This window comes from Cajanus cajan, chromosome 10 (genome assembly GCF_000230855.2).
Source record: "Cajanus cajan strain Asha chromosome 10, NIPB_CcT2T_4, whole genome shotgun sequence".
In the NCBI taxonomy this organism is placed as follows: domain Eukaryota; kingdom Viridiplantae; phylum Streptophyta; class Magnoliopsida; order Fabales; family Fabaceae; genus Cajanus; species Cajanus cajan.
This window is the reverse complement of record NC_138526.1, coordinates 29,276,283-29,294,948: the sequence shown is the minus strand read 5'-3', so window position 1 is coordinate 29,294,948 and position 18,666 is coordinate 29,276,283. Positions and strand designations below refer to the sequence as shown.

General features: G+C 38.9%; 1 protein-coding gene across 1 annotated transcript; it reads right to left on the bottom strand.

The window, feature by feature from the left end:
• Positions 1–9,855: 9,855 nt before the first annotated feature.
• Positions 9,856–11,781, bottom strand: LOC109802627 (uncharacterized). The gene has a single exon (XM_083064773.1). The coding sequence runs from the start codon at positions 11,779–11,781 to the stop codon at positions 9,856–9,858; it is 1,926 nt and encodes a 641-aa protein (XP_082920899.1).
• Positions 11,782–18,666: the final 6,885 nt, after the last annotated feature.

The window sequence follows — 18,666 nt, the reverse complement described above, 5'->3', positions numbered from 1 at the left end:
TATTATTATTATTATTATCAATATTATTAATATTATTATTATTTATTATAATTAGTATCATTATTATTTATTATGATTCTTATTATTTTTCAAATATTTATTATTATTATTATTATCATTATTTATTATTTTTTTAATAAATTATACCTATTAAAATAATAATATTATTTATTTGTATTATAAAACTGCTAATAATAAAATTAAAAAAGAATCTTAAATTAATTTTATTATTAAATTTAAAGCTAATATTTAAATTAAATTATTTTTTAATTAAGATTTTATATTTATTTTTTTAGTTAGAATTTTTATATTTATCTTTTAATTATAATAATTATAAACTTTTTTTAACCTAAGGGCAAAATAGTAATCTTACAAAATCATCAATTAAAAAATTTATTTTTATCTATCACATCAATCAATTCACTCACAAACTTTCACAAACTTTCTCTACACTTTCCACTCACTTTTCCTTAATCCAAACAACCTCACTTTCCACTCACTTTTCCTTCAAATCCCTCGTTTTCCACTCTCTCTTTTCCATCCTCAAATCCAAACAAAGCCTAACTATACATTACCTATCGCTTAGCCATCTAGAGAGAAAATAATATTTTTCGAGATAAAATTTCACTCCATAATTAAAAATCATAAATACCAAACCATTTGTGTTAATAATTCTTTTTATATATAAACACCTCAATATATATTAAATACTTGTAGTTTTTATGATAAAAAATATTCAAACAAGAAATCACTAGGAATGATTCAAATTCAATACCAAAAGTCATCCAATATAGGTTTTTATGTAAACAATAAATATTTAACATCAAAATAACTATATAAAAAGTTAACTATTTGAATATAAGGGACGGGAAATAAAAGGTTGGAGAGAATTTAACCCATAATAAAAGAAATATAAAATAGATTAAGACTTACAATAAATGTTACAATATAATGGTATACAAAAAGTTTTATTGTGCATATAATATATGTAAATACAAATCTATTTAACATATAACTATATATAATTTTAGTATTGATTTTAAATGAGATTCAATAATATATATATTGTGTGTCATTATAATAATTACTTACACTTTTTAATAATAAATATATATATTATATTTATAATATAGATAAAAATATTTTTAGTAATAATTATTGTATTACTATAAAATATCTCATTATATGACAATTTTTTTTATAAAGAGAAAAAATTAAACATCAAATATAAAATGGTAAAAGTTAAAATATTATTTTCTCTGTCTAAATAAAAAGTTAGGAGATGCAAAGTTACAAATAGATGTGAACAAAATGAATATATTTGAAGCTTTCCACCCTTTCTTGGGGAATTTTCCACAAAGCACTCACAAAGGAGCTTAGTCATTTATATCCAAATTTTAGAAGAGCGATTTTATTTTATTTTTCATCTGTAAAATGCTAACATTTTTTAGTTTTTTTGGGAGGAGGGGCGACTGCTTTTATTTTGATATACCTAGGTCTGTTTCTGATTTGAAAAATTAATTAAATTTCTAAGATATTAACATATGTAAATTAACTTGTTAAAATTTAACTTTCAACACTTGAAAAATGTCATTAAGAAACTTGTTTAAATTACTCATTTACACATAATCACATCGACACTTATTCCGATAATTATTAAATTATTTTATTTTAATTCATTTTATTTAAATCAATTTTATTATTTAATTAGAAATAATATTAATGTGTTACGCTTCTATTAAATAAAACTTGAGAATTATAACATTTGAAACCTGGTGGATTTATAAAAATATTATTTAAAAGGTTTCTTTATGTAATGTCATAAAAATAGTTACACGACCAAAGAGATAAATGACAATCCTTCAAAATTCAAAAAAGGATTCAAGTCACAGCACTGACTATATACGCTCTCATCATTTTCCTAGAAAGAATATACAAGAACTACAAAAAGATTCTGTACCTGTCTGATGGGCATACTAAGTCTTCTAGTAGTCCAAAGGCCGAACGAGAACTCCGATCCGATACGCGAGTGAAAGGGTTGGTACCTGCAAAAGGCACTCCAGGGTTAAGTCAGGACAAGCACGAATATCTAGGGTAATTAATGAACAGTGACGTTACTTTTTTGACCTGAGCTATTTATACTGACAATCGTGGGCCCTGGACCTTATGGGCCCTGTAAAAACTTACCGTATCAGGTAATACTTCTTAATCATCTAATTAACCTTTAATGGTTTATTAAAGAACTAATAGAGATAAGCCGAACCAGGTGACCGATTGGCAATCGGCCACCTGATTCGGTCCCTCGGTAACCAATAAGAGGGTGGCTAAACGCCCCTACCCGTACACTGCCCCCTAGCCTTGAAGGAAAACGAAATTTTCTTTAAGGGTAAAATGGAGATGGCAGTTAGGGTAAGATGAAGAGGCGTGCGTTTATAACCGTTGGATCTTGGAAATCAAACGGTTATAATTTTTCAACACTTTTAAAATTTCCCGCTTCTCTTCAAATCTATAAATAGGTTAGATTGTAGGGCCATTCGCACGTATTATTCTAATCCGAGTTGTGCTAATCCGAGCGCTTAGGAGCCGATCCGATTATCCCTCTTGCTTTTGTGAAGAAATTGGTAAGTTTTTATTACCATGGTTGATACTTCTTCAAGTTCTTCGGCTGACAGCTCTCGGTCATCGTCTTCCGAGGGGTCCTCGTCCAGTAGATCAAGTCACTCCAAATTAACTCAGTCCCCTATTGATGCCGAAAGACCAGATGAAGGCAACGATTCTTCAGAAGAAACTTCTACTAGTGGAAGTGAAGAAGTCGAAGAAAAAACAACACGGGTAGCAACCCGTCAACGATACGGCCCCTCTAATGTGCCTGGATACGAGTGGGTGAACGGGGAAGTCACTTCTTATTATTCTCGGTATCAGGATACACAAATGATTACTAATCTTCTGGATTACACTAACTGTCTGAACTTTAACACTCACGAAAATCCCTACCCGATTGGGATTCGGTCATGCCGAAATAATGCCTTTCCAAATCCTGACATGGTCTGCCTTGATCAAAGTGGTGGAAAGATGGAATCATTCTACATATATGACTGTCTTCTTCGGGATCTCAAAGTCAAATTTCCATTTGACGAGTTTACTATGGGAGTGCTGAGAGTGTTGAACGTGGCCCCTACTCAATTGCATCCTAACAGCTGGGCGCAATTACAGGGCTTCAAACACTTGTGTAAATTTCTCCATATTAAGCCTTCTCCACTTCTTTTTCTATACTTCTATTCGTCCCGGCCGACTATTTTGGCAAAATGGCACTCCCTAAGCCGAGTAAGTGATCGGCTATTGTTGGATAGTTTTACTTCATCATATAAGAATTTCAAGGCCGGATTCTTCCGAGTGACCATACGGCCGAACGGGTGACGCTTCTTCTTTGATGATGATGGGAAGAGCCTATTCCCTTTATACTGGACCCGTACCCCTCGGCCTTACGACGTAGTACCGAAAAAGATGCTGACGGCCGAAGAACGAACAGATTTAAAATTTTTAATGCGCCTTCCTCGGCGTTTGCCAACTAGATCTCTTATCAATTTGATAGTGTCTCCTCGTTGGTGGGCCGACCTGATCGGTATGCTGTCTATCCTCTCACCTTTACCATCTTAATTCCTATTGATGTTTACTTAATCTTTCTTGCAGGAATCATGGTTAAGAGTGGTGTTGATGACCTGAATATTCGACATCTTCTTGCTGCAAGAGTGAAGGAGGCTCGGCAATCGGGGGAAATCGGCACTTCAGCTGTTGCATCTTCCCACCGTCCCAACACTGATAACCGTCTTCCCCCTCCTCCGGAACGCAAAAAGAAGGGTAGAAAAGGGAAGGAAACCACCTGAGAGCACAAGAAAAGGAAGAGCTCTGATGATCAACCGGAGCAATCAAAGAAATCCAAGTCAATGCCTGAGTTATCTCCCAATCGTACCATTATTGTGGTGCCTCCTCAACTGATGTCTCGGGCCTTTCTTAGTGAAGATGCTCCGGCAGAGTCAGTGATTCGGCCTGATATTGTTTCTCCATTCGGGCAAGAATTTTTGGCAAGCTTAGATGTGAGAGCCAAATGGAGGTTATTCTGCGAAGTGAAAACTCGTTCATTGGCTTTAGCTCATCACCTTGCCATGGAGCCTCTCGGCGAGGTCATGAATTTAAAGCAAAGTCTCGAGGAGGCCGAAAAGACTGCAGCCGAGGCGATTTCGGTCAATGAAGAGGTGACCGCTTAAAATAAGGATCTAGCTGCCGAGTTAAATGCCGTTCGGCGAGAGAATGATACTCTGCGCTTGGATCTTCAAAAAATAATCAATGAAGGACGTCGCCGAGTGGAAGAAGCTGAAGCTGCATATAATGCCCTCAAAGAGCAGGCTAAAGAGAAGATAGTTTCTCAACATGAAGCAGGGTTCAAACAGGCCGTTCGGCAGGCTAGGCGCTTTGGTCAATTTGAAGAAGGTTTTGAGTTTGACATGACTCAAGATTTCTATAAGGGGTCTCTCATGTCTTTTGCCGATATGCCCGAGGAAGGTGAGCCTGACGATGCCGACCGAAATGCTGCTCCCCGAGAAGAGGATGATGCTGAAACTTCTGAAGAGAACACGATGGACGAAGGTAACCCTGGGCCCGATACTGAGATCGAGGGAAATCCCGAAACCGCCATCCAGGCTGACTCAACTCGCACTCCTGAAGAGTAGCGTTTAGGTTTTTCTTTGTTGCAACTTTTAATTTTTTTGTAATCTGGAGGCCAATAGAGCCTTCTTCTTTTGAATGCAATGATATTTCTCTTCAGAAATTCACTTTACTCAGTTAATTTTCAAGTATTTGTCTTTAATTAAGATAACCATTCGTACTCCAAATTCTTAAACTGAAGTAATTTGCCTCAAATGTACTCTTTTTAAAACAAAACCGAAGGACTTTGCCTTAAATTTATACTTTGTTAGTAAAACCGAAGTGATTTGCATTGGGCATGTTCCTTTTTTAGGCAAAATCGAACAGACTTGTTTCGGATTTGTGCCTTTTCTTGATAGATCCGAACGGGTTTACTTTGGATTTGTACTCTTTTTTGGACAAAACCGAACAAATTTGTTTCGGATTTTTTGCTCTTTTTTGATAAAACCGAACAAACTTGTTTCGGATTTTTGACAAATCTGAACAGGTTTGCTTCGGATTTGGGCCTTTTCTTTGACAAATCCGAACAGGTTTACTTCGGATTTATGCCTTTTCTTTGACAAATCCGAACGGGTTTACTTCGGATTTGTGTTCTTTTTTGATAAAACCGAACAAACTTGTTTCGGATTTGTGTTCTTTTTCTTGACAAATCTGAACATGTTTGCTTCGGATTTGGGCCTTTTCTTTGACAAATCCGAACAGGTTTACTTCGGATTTGTGTCTTTTCTTTGACAAATCCGAATGGGTTTACTTCGGATTTGTGTTCTTTTTTGATAAAACCGAACAAACTTGTTTCGGATTTGTGTTCTTTTTCTTGACAAATCTGAACATGTTTGCTTCGGATTTGGGCCTTTTCTTTGACAAATCCGAACAGGTTTACTTCGGATTTGTGTCTTTTCTTTGACAAATCCGAATGGGTTTACTTCGGATTTGTGTTCTTTTTTGATAAAACCGAACAAACGTGTTTCGGATTTGTGTTCTTTTTTGATAAAACCGAACAAACTTGTTTCAGATTTGTGTTCTTTTTCTTGACAAATCTGAACAGGTTTGCTTCGGATTTGGGCCTTTTTTAGGCAAAACCGAACAGACTTGTTTCGGATTTGTGCCTTTTCTTTGACAAATCCGAACAGGTTTACTTTGGTTTTGTATTCTTGGTAGGATTTTCAAGGCACGTCCTTAGCCGAGTTGAACAACTCGAGAGGGAAGCCTGTTGCGAGATTTGAGGTGCGTCCTTAGCCGAGTTGAACAACTCTGGAGGGAAGCCTGTTGCGAGATTTAAGGCGCGTCCTTAGCCGAGTTGAACAACTCGGGAGGGAAGCTTGTTGCGAGATTTGAGGCGCGTCCTTAGCCGAGTTGAACAACTCGGGAGGGAAGCCTGTTGCGAGATTTGAGGCACGTCCTTAGCCGAGTTGAACAACTCAGGAGGGAAGCCTGTTGCGAGATTTGAGGCGCGTCCTTAGCCGAGTTGAACAACTCGGGAGGGAAGCCTGTTGCGAGATTTGAGGCCCGTCCTTAGCCGAGTTGAACAACTCGGGAGGGAAGCCTGTTGCGAGATTTGAGGCGCGTCCTTAGCCGAGTTGAACAACTCGGGAGGGAAGCCTGTTGCGAGATTTGAGGCACGTCCTTAGCCGAGTTGAACAACTCGGGAGGGAAGCCTGTTGCGAGATTTTTAAGTAGCTGTTAAGAATTGTCAAACAATCATAATAGAATGGAAGAACTGAAGTAATTTCATTAATGGGTGCCTCGTTAAAAACCTTGTCGGCCAAAACCCCTTTTCACTTTTTTGTAAGGGGAGAAAAGACCGATCAAGGAAAAGAGTACACCATCTGTTTACACAAGGTCTTTTTACAGTATATACTAGCTATAATATGTCTTCAAATGAGAAGCGTTCCACGTTCTGGGAATGACCTTGCCTGAGAGTTCTTCCAACTTGTATGCGCCGTTTTCCAAATTATGTCGTACCCGAAATGGACCATCCCAGTTAGCCGCCAACTTGCCTTCTTTGGAATTACGCCTTGCCGATCCTTGCACTCTCCACACCAAGTCGCCCTCCTGGAAACTCCTTTTAATAAGGTTAGAATTAAACCTACGAGCCATCCTTTGCTTGCAAGCTTCAGCTACAATCTCTGTTCTGATCCGCACTTCATCGACCATGTCAACCTCAGCTCGGAGAGATAAATCATTGGTATTTTCATCAAAATATTGTCGCTGAAAAGATGGTTCTCCTACCTCAACAGGTATCATGGCATCAGTGCCATATGTTAGCCGAAAAGGTGTTTCTTTGGTCGTGGACTGAGGCGTGCACCGATAAGCCCATAAAACCTCTAATAACTCCTCTGCCCAAGCTCCCTTAGCATCTCCCAATCTTTTCTTTAATTCACCAAGTATTACTTTATTTGCTGCTTCGGCCTGCCCATTGGCTTGCGGGTGTTCTACCGATGTAAACCTGTGCTTGATGCCGAGATCCTGAATGAACCGATTAAGTTTTTGATCGGTGAATTGCAAACCATTATCAGTTACAAGTGCATATGGAATGCCGAAGCGAGTAATGATGTTTTTCCACAAAAACTTTTGAACATTAGCAGCTGTGATACTAGCAAGTGGCTCAGCCTCGACCCATTTCGTGAAATAGTCTACAGCAACTAGCAAAAATTTGCACTGACCCTTGGCAATTGGGAAGGGTCCAAGAATATCCATACCCCACATTGCGAACGGCCAGGGTGAACTAATACCATGAAGTTCTTCAGCTGAAGCATGAATAAGGTTACCATGCCGTTGGCATGATATACAATGTTTTACGAACGTTACACAATCTTCCCTAAGAGTAGGCCAATAGTATCCTGCCCGAAGCACCTTAGTGGCTAAAGTTCGTCCTCCCGAGTGAAAACCGCATATCCCTTCATGAATCTCTCTCACTATATAACTGGCTTGCTCTTTATCAACGCATTTTAACAGCGGAACCGAGAATCCTCTCCTATATAGCTCTCCTCCAACCACAATATATCTAGCAGCCTGCGTTCGGAGCTTTTTAGCAGCCGTTGGATCCGACGGTAATTTACCATGTTCAAGATGCTCCACTATCTCAATGATCCATGTTCGAGCAGACTCCTGCACTGCCAAACACTCGGCAGCTACCACACTTGGTGCTTCAAGATCCAAATGAAGTGTGGTTCTCAACTGTCCAGGTTTTCTGGTACTTCTTGCCAACCGAGCCAACTGATCCGCCCTCTCATTGTGTTCTCTTGGGGTGTGTTTTACCTGAACTTCTTCAAACATATCACGCATTTTTTGAAACAAATGATAATATTTTAACAAGTTCGCATCTTTCACTTGAAAATTATCATTCACCTGCTCGGCTACAACTTTTGAATCGGTCCAGCATTCCAATCGGCTAACTCCGATCTCTCGTGCAAGCCTTAAACCTGCCAACAACGCTTCATACTCGGCCTGATTATTTGAAGCTTTGAACGCAAACCGTAATGATTGCTCTAGAATCAATCCTGTTGGTCCTTCCAAAATTATACCAGCTCCACTACCTTGATTGTTTGAGGAGCCATCTACGTGTATCGTCCACAAATCATTTATGAAACAACCCCTCGACTGCAACTCATTGATAAAATCCACCAAGTACTGGGACTTGATCGGCCCTCTAGGCTGAAAACCGATGTCGAACTCTGATAACTCGATAGACCAAGCCATCATCCTTCCTGCCAACTCAGGTTTACACAATACCTTAGCTATCGGGCAATCAGTTCGAACGACGATATGGTGACTCTAGAAATACTGCCGGAGGCGCCGAGCGGTGTGTACTAGTCCCAGTGCCACTTTTTCCAAGAGCTGGTACCTTGTCTCAGCCTCTTGTAGCATGCGACTGATGAAGTAAATGGGTTGTTGTACTTCCTTTTCTTGAACTAGAACTGTACTTATTGTATCGTTTGATACACACAAATAGACCACAATTGGTAACTCTGGATCAGGCTTAGAGAGTATAGGCGGTGACCCGAGACACTCCTTTAAAGTCCGAAAAGCCTCTTCACATTCAACAGACCATTCAAATTTTTTCGCTTTTCTCAACAATCCCACCATTGGTTTCGTTATTTCAGCTAGACACGGAAGGAATCGTGACAAAGCTGTAAGCCGACCTGCTAGCTGTTGAACTTGCTTAAGGTTCCGAGGGCTTACCATGTTGACGATTGCCATACATTTGTCAGGATTAGCTTCAATACCCCTCGTCGAGAGCATGAAGCCGAGGAATTTGCCTCTGGACACCCCAAACACGCACTTCTCCGGATTGAGCCTCATATCATACTTGCGCAACTGTTGGAACACTTCCGAAAGATCCGTTACATGCCGATCGATGTTTCTGGATTTTACGACCATATCATCCACGTACACCTCCATGTTCTTGCCTATTTGGTGTTGAAAAACCTTGTTCATCAATCTTTGGTACGTTGCCCCTGCGTTTTTCAACCCAAACGGCATTACCTGATAACAGTAATTGGCCGAATCGGTTATGAATGCGGTCTTCTCTTCATCACGGGGATGCATAGGGATTTGGTTATACCCTGAGTAAGCATCAAGGAAAGATAGAACTCCATGACCCGACGCTCCATCAACTAACCGATCTATATTCGGGAGCAGGTAGGCATCCTTAGGACATGCCTTGTTGAGGCTAGTATAATCAGTGCACATTCTCCATTTCCCATTTGATTTTTTCACCATCACCACATTCGCCAACCATGTAGTATAATGAACCTCCCGAATGAAACCTGCATCGAGCAATTTGGCGACCTCTGTTTCCACTGCGATCTTCCTTTCCGTTCCCACTTTTCGTTTTCGTTGTGCAATTGGTCTTGCTTCAGCACAAACTGACAATTTATGACATATGACCTCAGGATCTACACCAGGCATGTCCGAAGGGACCCATGCAAACAGGTCTTTATTTTTCAATATAACCTTGCACAGGGCAGAACGACTCTCCTCGGTCATGTCTGCACCGGTGTATGTAACCTGAGAAGGATGTACACCGATCTGAAATTGTACTTTAGATTCTACTGGCTCCACCCTTTCCTCATTGTTCATTCTTGGGTCAAGATCCCAAGCAGGTTCCTCCCTGAGTACCGAAGTGTTAACAGCATGAATCCTTTTTGATTTTTACTTTTTCTCCTCCAACGGCGCGATCCGTAGGCTAGCATAATAACACTCCCTGGCGGCTTTTTGATCGGCATGAATTGTAATTATTTTCCCTTGATCAGATGGAAACTTCATCGCTAAATGTGGTGTTGAAACAATAGCCCCTAATGCGTTCAAGGACGGCCTGCCAAGGAGAATATTATACGAAGTGCTAGCTTCCACCACGATATACTTCACTTGAACCTCCCTACTCTGTTGTTCGTCGAAACAAAAACGTGTAAAGAGTTTAATATAACCTCGGGTGCTGACCCTTTCTCCTGCAAAACCGACCAACGGGTCATCATAAGGGAGCAATTCTTTTTCCGAAATACCTAACTGCTTAAAAGTATTCCAGTATAATATGTCTGCCGAGCTACCCTGATCAACCAATGTTTTCTTGACAATGCAATTGTGAATTTCCACGCTAATAACCATCGGGTCGTCTTGCTCTGGATCAATACCCTTGAAATCAGCATCAGTGAAGGTTATAGCTGGTAACCTTCGTGAAGACTGTCTATGAACAACATTAACCGATCGAATTGCTCTAAGATGCTTCTTTTGAGCCGATGAAGTTGAGCCTCCACCAGCAAACCCTCCTACAATAGTATTGATCACCCTCCTATGGGATGGTGCCATGGAATCCTTTCGTTCACGCGACCTACTTCTTTCTCGTGACCTGCTTCTATCACGAGGGGCTCTATCGGAACGGTCTTGTCTGTGTCGATCTTGATTCCTAGGTTGATATGATCGAGTATGCGACGATCCCGTCCGATCCACAAAATTATGCAACTTGCCTTGCTTAATCAGATCTTCAATTCTGTCTTTAAGGGCTGAACATTCGTCAGTAGAATGTCCACGATTACGATGATACCGACAAGATTTACTAGTATCCGTACGTGGTGGTGTGGCTGCTCGCTTTGGAATTGTCAATACTTCTAAGGTTAAAACTTGTTCAAGTACCGCCGAACGGCTAGCATTGAGGGGAGTATATTGATTATACTTTGGACCCCGAGTAGGCCGATCCTGAAGGGATATCTCCTTCCTTCTCCCCCTGTATGACTGTTCCGCTTGCTTTTCTACCTTGCTCAACGACTCAGCTCGGGCCTGATTACGATACTCCGCCAACTCCTCCATCTGCATATACTTATCAGCCCTTCTCCTTAAATCATTCATGCCCAAAGGAGGCTTTTTACAAATGCTATTAACAAATGGCCCCAGTTTTAAGGCTATTGTAAGGTGATGCAACGCTACAGCGGGGTTAAGGTCGCGGATATCCAAGGTTGCCTTATTGAACCGATCCATGAAAGCTCGAAGCGACTCTTTCTTGTCTTGCCGAAGGCTAACCAGCGACAAAGACGTCAAGCTGTGAGGGAGACTCATAGTGAACTGAATAGTAAATTGAGACGATAAAGTGTTGAATGAGTTGATGGAATTGGGAGGGAGCCGAGTGAACCAACTTAAGGCCCTGCCCTTGAGGGATGTTGGAAAAATCCGACGCAACGCTGAATCATCCGTGGTGCTCAAAGTTACCTGCGTCAAGAAAACATCCAAATGTTCGTCAGGGTCTGTTGTACCATCATATTTGTCAATAGGCAGAGATTTCCAATTGTCCATTAGGGGGAGTTGCATAATAGAGGGGGTGAAAGGATGTCGGTGCGATCCGATAGTTGCCGCATCTGCAGGACGACCAACTGTGGGGAGGGCCGAATGGAATTTTTCAGGTGCTGGTGCCGAAGCATGAGGAACCGAGGTGTGAATTGCCTGGGACTGATAAGATCCTTGAGTTTGAGTGTTTGTCGCTTGAGAGGGTCTCCATGACATGTTATCCTTTTTTAAGGCCTCGTTTTCAGCTTTCAAGGCCGCAAGTTCCCTTGCATCCTTTTCTCGTTGTTGTTTCATGATCTCCATTTCCTGTCTCAACAGTCGAACAGCGTCAGAAAGATTCGTTTCGTCAACAACTTCAACATGTTCTTCATTCTCGTGCTAGTGATCTTGCGTGTTTGTTCTCCTAGTAATCGCCATAACGTAATCCGATTAATCTTCTAACTCTCCGTTCGGCCCCACGGTGGGCGCCAAATGTACCTGTCTGATGGGCACACTAAGTCTTCTAGTAGTCCAAAGGCCGAACGAGAACTCCGATCCGATACGCGAGTGAAAGGGTTGGTACCTGCAAAAGGCACTCCAACGCTCAAGTCAGGACAAGCACGAATATCTAGGGTAATTAATGAACAGTGACGTTACCTTTTGACCTGAGCTATTTATACTGACAATCGTGGGCCTTGGACCTTATGGGCCCTGTAAAAACTTATCGTATCAGGTAATACTTCTTAATCATCTAATTAACCTTTAATGGTTTATTAAAGATAACTAATAGAGATAAGCCGAACCAGGTGACCGATTGGCAATCGGCCACCTGATTCGGTCCCTCGATAACCGATAAGAGGGTGGCTAAACGCCCCTACCCGTACAGATTCTATGTAACATCACCCTTGATGTTGTCTTCTTTTCTTGAAGAATGTTGTCATCATAATAGTTATCTTTAATAGAAGTGTCACTCATCAACTCTAGCATCATCCACATGTCCCTTAGTTAGTTGGTCACCTTAATTTCAATGATTATCCTACGATGCATACTAGAGATGAATTCCTTTCGTAATAAAAATTAATGTATTTGAAAAACATGCCATGGACATATACAAGGAAAATAAATAAAAGAAAGGAAGTGGTGTGGTTTCTATATCATTTGCGACAATGTAGGATTTCCTACATTATCATTTACATATATAGAAGTCTTAACACACAAAAATAGAGAGGTAATCATAGGGTTTGACCCAAATTCTCATGATTAATGTTGATAGGAAAGTTTAACATTATAACATTTTAATAAAAGAATAACAGTTCAAATGCATAAGAGAAAAATATTTTTAATAGGAGGAAAGGTTAAAATTACGAATCCTTCGGATAAAAAAATATCTCTATTATAATAAACAAATGGTACAAGATATTTTCCAAAAAGAATACATTAAATACAATTGTTTAGAAATAAAAAATAAGATGAAAATTTTTTAAAAATAGAGTTATTATTACAAAATGCACTTCTCGCACTCCAAACCTCCTTTCCACAATCTAATCATTGAAAACGAATAACCATGTCCTATGAACATACTTTCCAAAAATCAGCTTCATTCAACAGTGCATGAATCTCAAGATACAAATAGAAAACTGTTGCATGATAGATGTGCGAATTCAACAACGAAAACTTTCTCTCTTTTCATTTGTCTATATTTTATTGTTATTTTCCACATTTAAAGTCTGTTCTCCACAAGGGATTCCAAAACCCAACAAATGCATGACCATGAATCCATACATTCCTCGATATTATCTTAAAAACATAATGTCAGGAGAGTGATTAGGAGTATATCTCCCGAAAACGGCACCTCAACAGAGGTAGGTGGCGGAGTTATCAAGTAGATCACGTGATCATCTCTATCTTCAAGCGATACCCTAACCATTGAGATTATGGAAAATGGATTCTTCAACCATTTAGAGACTATACATTTGTCCTTGTCTTTTATCACGTAGCATACGTACCTAGCTACTATAACTTTCCAAGTACATCCATAACACATACCGTATCTTAACTCATGTGTGGTTTAACTTGGTATCACATGCTTACAATAGTACATCATTAATTAAATTATTATTATGATTATTTCACAAAAGTAATAATTATTATAATAAAAGAATATGTTAAGCAACTTCTTTTACCAGTAAGAAAAATTATAACGTTTGGTTGTGAAAAATATTACAACTACGACATATGCAACAGGCAAATTTTATAGGCCTATAAGTATGCAATAACCTCAAAACAAAAAAAGAGGGCAATGAGCAACGAAAGAATGACTATAGGCATTACCCTGGGCTTTTAGCTTTTAGCATTAAGCATCAAAATTAATATCAAGCCTAAAAGAAAAATAGAGAAATCAGAGATCGATTCTTCACAAATCTACAATGTATCATTGTATTCATCTCTGTAGTCTAAGGTGTTCCAAGTGTATCTTAGGAAGGAGACCTTAGTGAGTGTTGTAATCTTATGTATCCTCTTTGTACGGAGTAACCCACACACTTAGAATCTCTGTAGGACTAAGGTAGTGAAACCTTAGAGAGTGTAAATCATATATGTATCCTCTCTGTGAAAGTAACCCAAACACTCAAACCTGATTATACGTCTATCATCTGTAAAGCCTGAAGAGGCTAGGGAGTGAATACTTGTAAAGCCTAGAGAGGCTAGTCAAAGAATACACACTACTACCTAGAAGTGGCTGATAAGAATATACTAGCGTCGACAAGTGAAGCCGACAGGCCAAGAGGTGGTCAAGAATACTCACTGCTAATCAGAAGTGGCTGATAAGAAAATACTTGTGCTAGTGAGTGAAGTTGGTGGACCAGGAGTGGTCGAGAATACTTGAGGAACCAGAAGTGGTTTAAGAATACTAGAGTTGGTGAGTAAAGCTAGCCAACCAGGAGTGGTTGAGAATACTCATGACGAGGAGTGGCCGTGACCTGGGTGGTCTAGAATACTCGTGGCCAGGAGTGGTCGTGACCTGGGTGGTCTATAATACTCATTGTTAGCCTGAAGAGGCTGATAAGAAAATACTAGTGCTGGTGAGTGAAGCTGGCAAGCCAGGAGTGGTCGAGAATACTCAGGTCTAGGAGTGGACGATAATACTCAATGCTATCTTGAAGAGACTGATAAGAAAATACTAGCATTGATGAGTGAAGTCAACGGGCCAGAAGTGGTCGACAATACTTTTGTACTCAATTGCATATTTAGTGGAATCCTTTAGTTGAAGGAAAATGAAAGTAGCTCGGTCTGAGTGAACCAGTATAAAATAACTTGCACTGCTAATTCCTATTTCTCATACGCATATCTTCATTAATGGTTAAATCTTTGGGAAAAATTTCGTCCACCTAGAATCTCTTAGTGAAATCATTTTTCAGACGTAGACGCAAACTTTATTTAATATATATTTGATACACTGAAAAGTTGTATCTGCTGCTTATCTTTAAATGAAACTATCTTGAACAGGAAAATGCAAGAACTTTAATCATTATTGTTATATGAAACATTTTCTTTCAGCAGTCGATAAATCTTTTAGACGCAATGACCTTGTGTTAAGCAATTTCTGCATAACCATCTGGTATCTAAAAATGCATTGGACGAAGAACATTATTCTTGCGAAAATGGTTTAAAATTCCTTCTTACACATACACACATATGCAACGCCCACTTCTATGTGTTTCATGTCTAACTTCAAACTCATCATTTGTTGCATTAGTTCCTAAAGTATCATGTCCAAACAACCTACGTGATTACAGACCAATATCATTGGTGGGATCTTTGTACAAAATACTTGCAAAACTGCTAGAAAATAGAATGAAAGTGGTTCTCCCATATATAATAGACCAGAGCCAAAGTGCTTTTCTCGGGGGGAGGAACATGCTTCATAGCATAGTAGTAGCAAATGAGGTTATAGACAACACACAAAAGAAGAAAAAAATTGCTTTATATTCAAGATGGACTATGAAAAGGCATTTGACTCTATGGACTGGGGGTTTCTCTTATACATGTTACAGTGGTTAGGGTTTGACAACAAATGGAGAAGCTGGATTGAAGGATGTCTAAGATCAAGTCAAGTTTCTGTCCTTATCAATGGCTCCCCTACTTCAGAATTTTCTCCACAAAGGGGATTAAGACAAGGTGATCCATTATCACCCTTCTTATGTGACTGTGGCAGAAGGTTTAGCTGGCATGATGAGAAGTGCTGTCTAAAAAAAATTGTTCAAATGTTATGAGGTAGGAGCTAAAAGAGTGGCGGTAAATTTACTACAATTTGCAAATGACACCATTTTATTTGGGGAAGCAACTGTATCTAATAATGTCATAACTATCAAGAGCTTATTTAGATGTTTTGAGCTAGTTTCAGGTCTCAAAATCAACTTCCATAAAAGCTATTATGGGGCAATTGGATCAAACTTGTCAGATTTTACAAGTTAGGCCATGGTTTTAAATTGCAAAATTATGGATATACCATTTAAGTACCTTGGTCTCCCAATCGGTGACAATCCTAGACGTCAGGCTATGTGGAAACCAATCATACTTAAATTTGAAAAGAAGCTTGCACTCTGGAAAAATAAGCTTCTATCCCTTGCTGGGAGAGTTTGTTTAATCAACTTCGTTCTCTCGTCCCTTCCACTATTTTACATATCCTTTTTCAAAATACCCAAGAAGGTGGAGCATATAAGATAGTGAAGATACAACGTAAATTTTTGTAGGGAGAGGGAAATCAACACAAGAAAATTGCTTGGATCAGTTGGGACAAAATATGTTGTTCAAACGCACAAGGTGGACTAGGAATAAAGGATATCAATCTGTTTAATAAGCCATTGTTGGGGAATGGCGTTGGAGTATGTTCCACTATGAAAAAACCCTATGGGGAGACATACTAGAATCTAAATACGGAGGGTGGAGGGATCTAACGAGTGGAGAGGATAATAACTTCCAATCATACTGGTGGAAGGACTTAAGAAAAGTATGTGGAAATGAGGAACAATGGTTTGAAAGATTATACTAATGGAATGTTATGGATGGTCAAAAGCCTCTATTTTGGGAAGACCCATGGTTGGACCAGGAACCATTAGCAGCAATCTATCCTAGAATCTATTTGAATTCTACTAAAAAAAACCAGAATACATTCAATGGGACATTGGAATGACAGGGAGTGGAACTGGGATTTCGGGTGGAGAAGAAATTGGTTAGGGAACGACTCTGAGCAGTGGGAGGATCTACAAAGGAGACTACAAGGGTTACAATTTGACAGTCATAAAAAAGACTACTGGAAATGGTTGTCAGGGAATACTCAAGCATATACTGTGAAGTCCATCTTTGGTGAATTACTATCTTGGAAAGTTGGGTCAGAATAGGTACCTTTCCTAAAAGAGTTGTGGTCACTTAAAATCCCCCCTAAGGCAAAAATACTAACACAGAGAATGTACTTTGAGGGCCTACCAACTATAGATAACTTGAAAAAGAGGAACATACAGATAGCTCAGAATGAGGAAAAATGCAGGTTCTGTCTTGAGGAAACGGAAACAACAACACACTTATTTTTTCACTATAGTAAGGTTGATAAGGTTTGGAAATTATGTTACAAGTGGACCAATTTTAATACGGTATTACCAGCAACTACAATTCAACACTTCGAACAACTTCCAAGACACAACTACAAAAATAAGAAAGCATCAAGATGGAAAATAATGTGGATGGTAGCTGTCTACAATATTTGGATGACAAGAAACAATAATATCTTCAGAGGCCAAGGAATTGAAATACAACAATTGGAGCAGAAAATCAAATTTACAACTTGGTCATGGATGAAAATGGATAAAGATTTTCAATTCAACTATGTGTAGTGGGAGTCAAAACCAGGGTATGCATTACAGAAGATGAAGGATAATGATGGGAAGACTTAGAAGGGGACACCAGGGACGAAATAAGAGGTAATAATAATCTGAGTGGTTGAGTGGAAAAAAGGGTTCTATACAGGGGCATTAAATAATTGGTGGAAAACAAATGAGAGTGAATGTTAACTACTCTTATCTTAAGGGCGGATTCAGGATTCGTTGTTTTGCTTTACAATATTGGGTCAAATTACTTTTAGGTGGGATAGTAAGATTTTGTTTGGTTAGTACGTAATTTGGTTAGTTAATCTAAATTACCCCTAACCAATACCTTGTAAATATGGGATTATGGCACCCCTAGTGCCACAATATAATTTTATTTGGCTGTTTCAAAAAAACAATTATGATGACTATTTAACTCAATTATGATGACTATTTAACAATAATTTTATTTTTTACTATATGAAACATTTAAAGAGTTTTGGGAAGATGCTCAATGCTTAGCAAGAACGCATAAACATTCTCATGTCACACTACTAATGACCGAATTTCGTAGCTCTCGCAAGGTTCGAATGAAGATGGAGGAGTATCTCATAAAGATGAAGTCACTAGCAAACAATCTCAAACTCATAGGAAACCCCATCTCCATCACTAATTTGATCATTCAAACTTTAGCTATTTTGGATTTTGATATACAAGGCTATAATAGTCCAATTATTTGAAAAAAGAATGATTTGACTTAGGTGGATTTGAAGGCACAAATCCTAGAATTTGAAAATAAACTTGAGCAATTGTTCCTTTTCAAATCTGACTCTTGGCTTTTTAGAAAATGTTGCAACCAGATTTGATCAACAAGGCAATCAATCACACTCGTGGAGGTTGGAGAGAAAATAATTTCGAAGGTGCAAGAAGTGGAAAAGGAAGATCATGTTGAGACAAACCAATATTCCATGTGTATAGAAAATTCGTTCACACTATTGTCCAATGCTTTTATAGGTTTGATAAATCATACATTGGTCAATCTTCAAATGACAAGGAAAAAGACATAATTTCAATGCCTTTATTGCCTCGCCAAACTCAGTTAGAGATCTAGAGTGGTATTTCAATAGTGGTGCCAGTAGTCATGTCACACACAATCTTGATCAATTCCAGGAAATTTTTGAACATAATGGTAAAGTTCTCTAGGTATTGGTATTGGTGAGAGACTAGATATACATGCCTCTCGTACTACAACTTTAAAAACTTGTCAAGGATTTCTTAACCTATATGATCTTCTCTTTGTGCCCAAGATTACTTCAAAATTATTAAATGTATTTGAGCTTACTACTAAAAA

Bases quoted from the DNA above. Each gene is read 5' to 3' on its own strand.
- LOC109802627 (XM_083064773.1), bottom strand. From the start codon at position 11,781: ATGGAGATCATGAAACAACAACGAGAAAAGGATGCAAGGGAACTTGCG.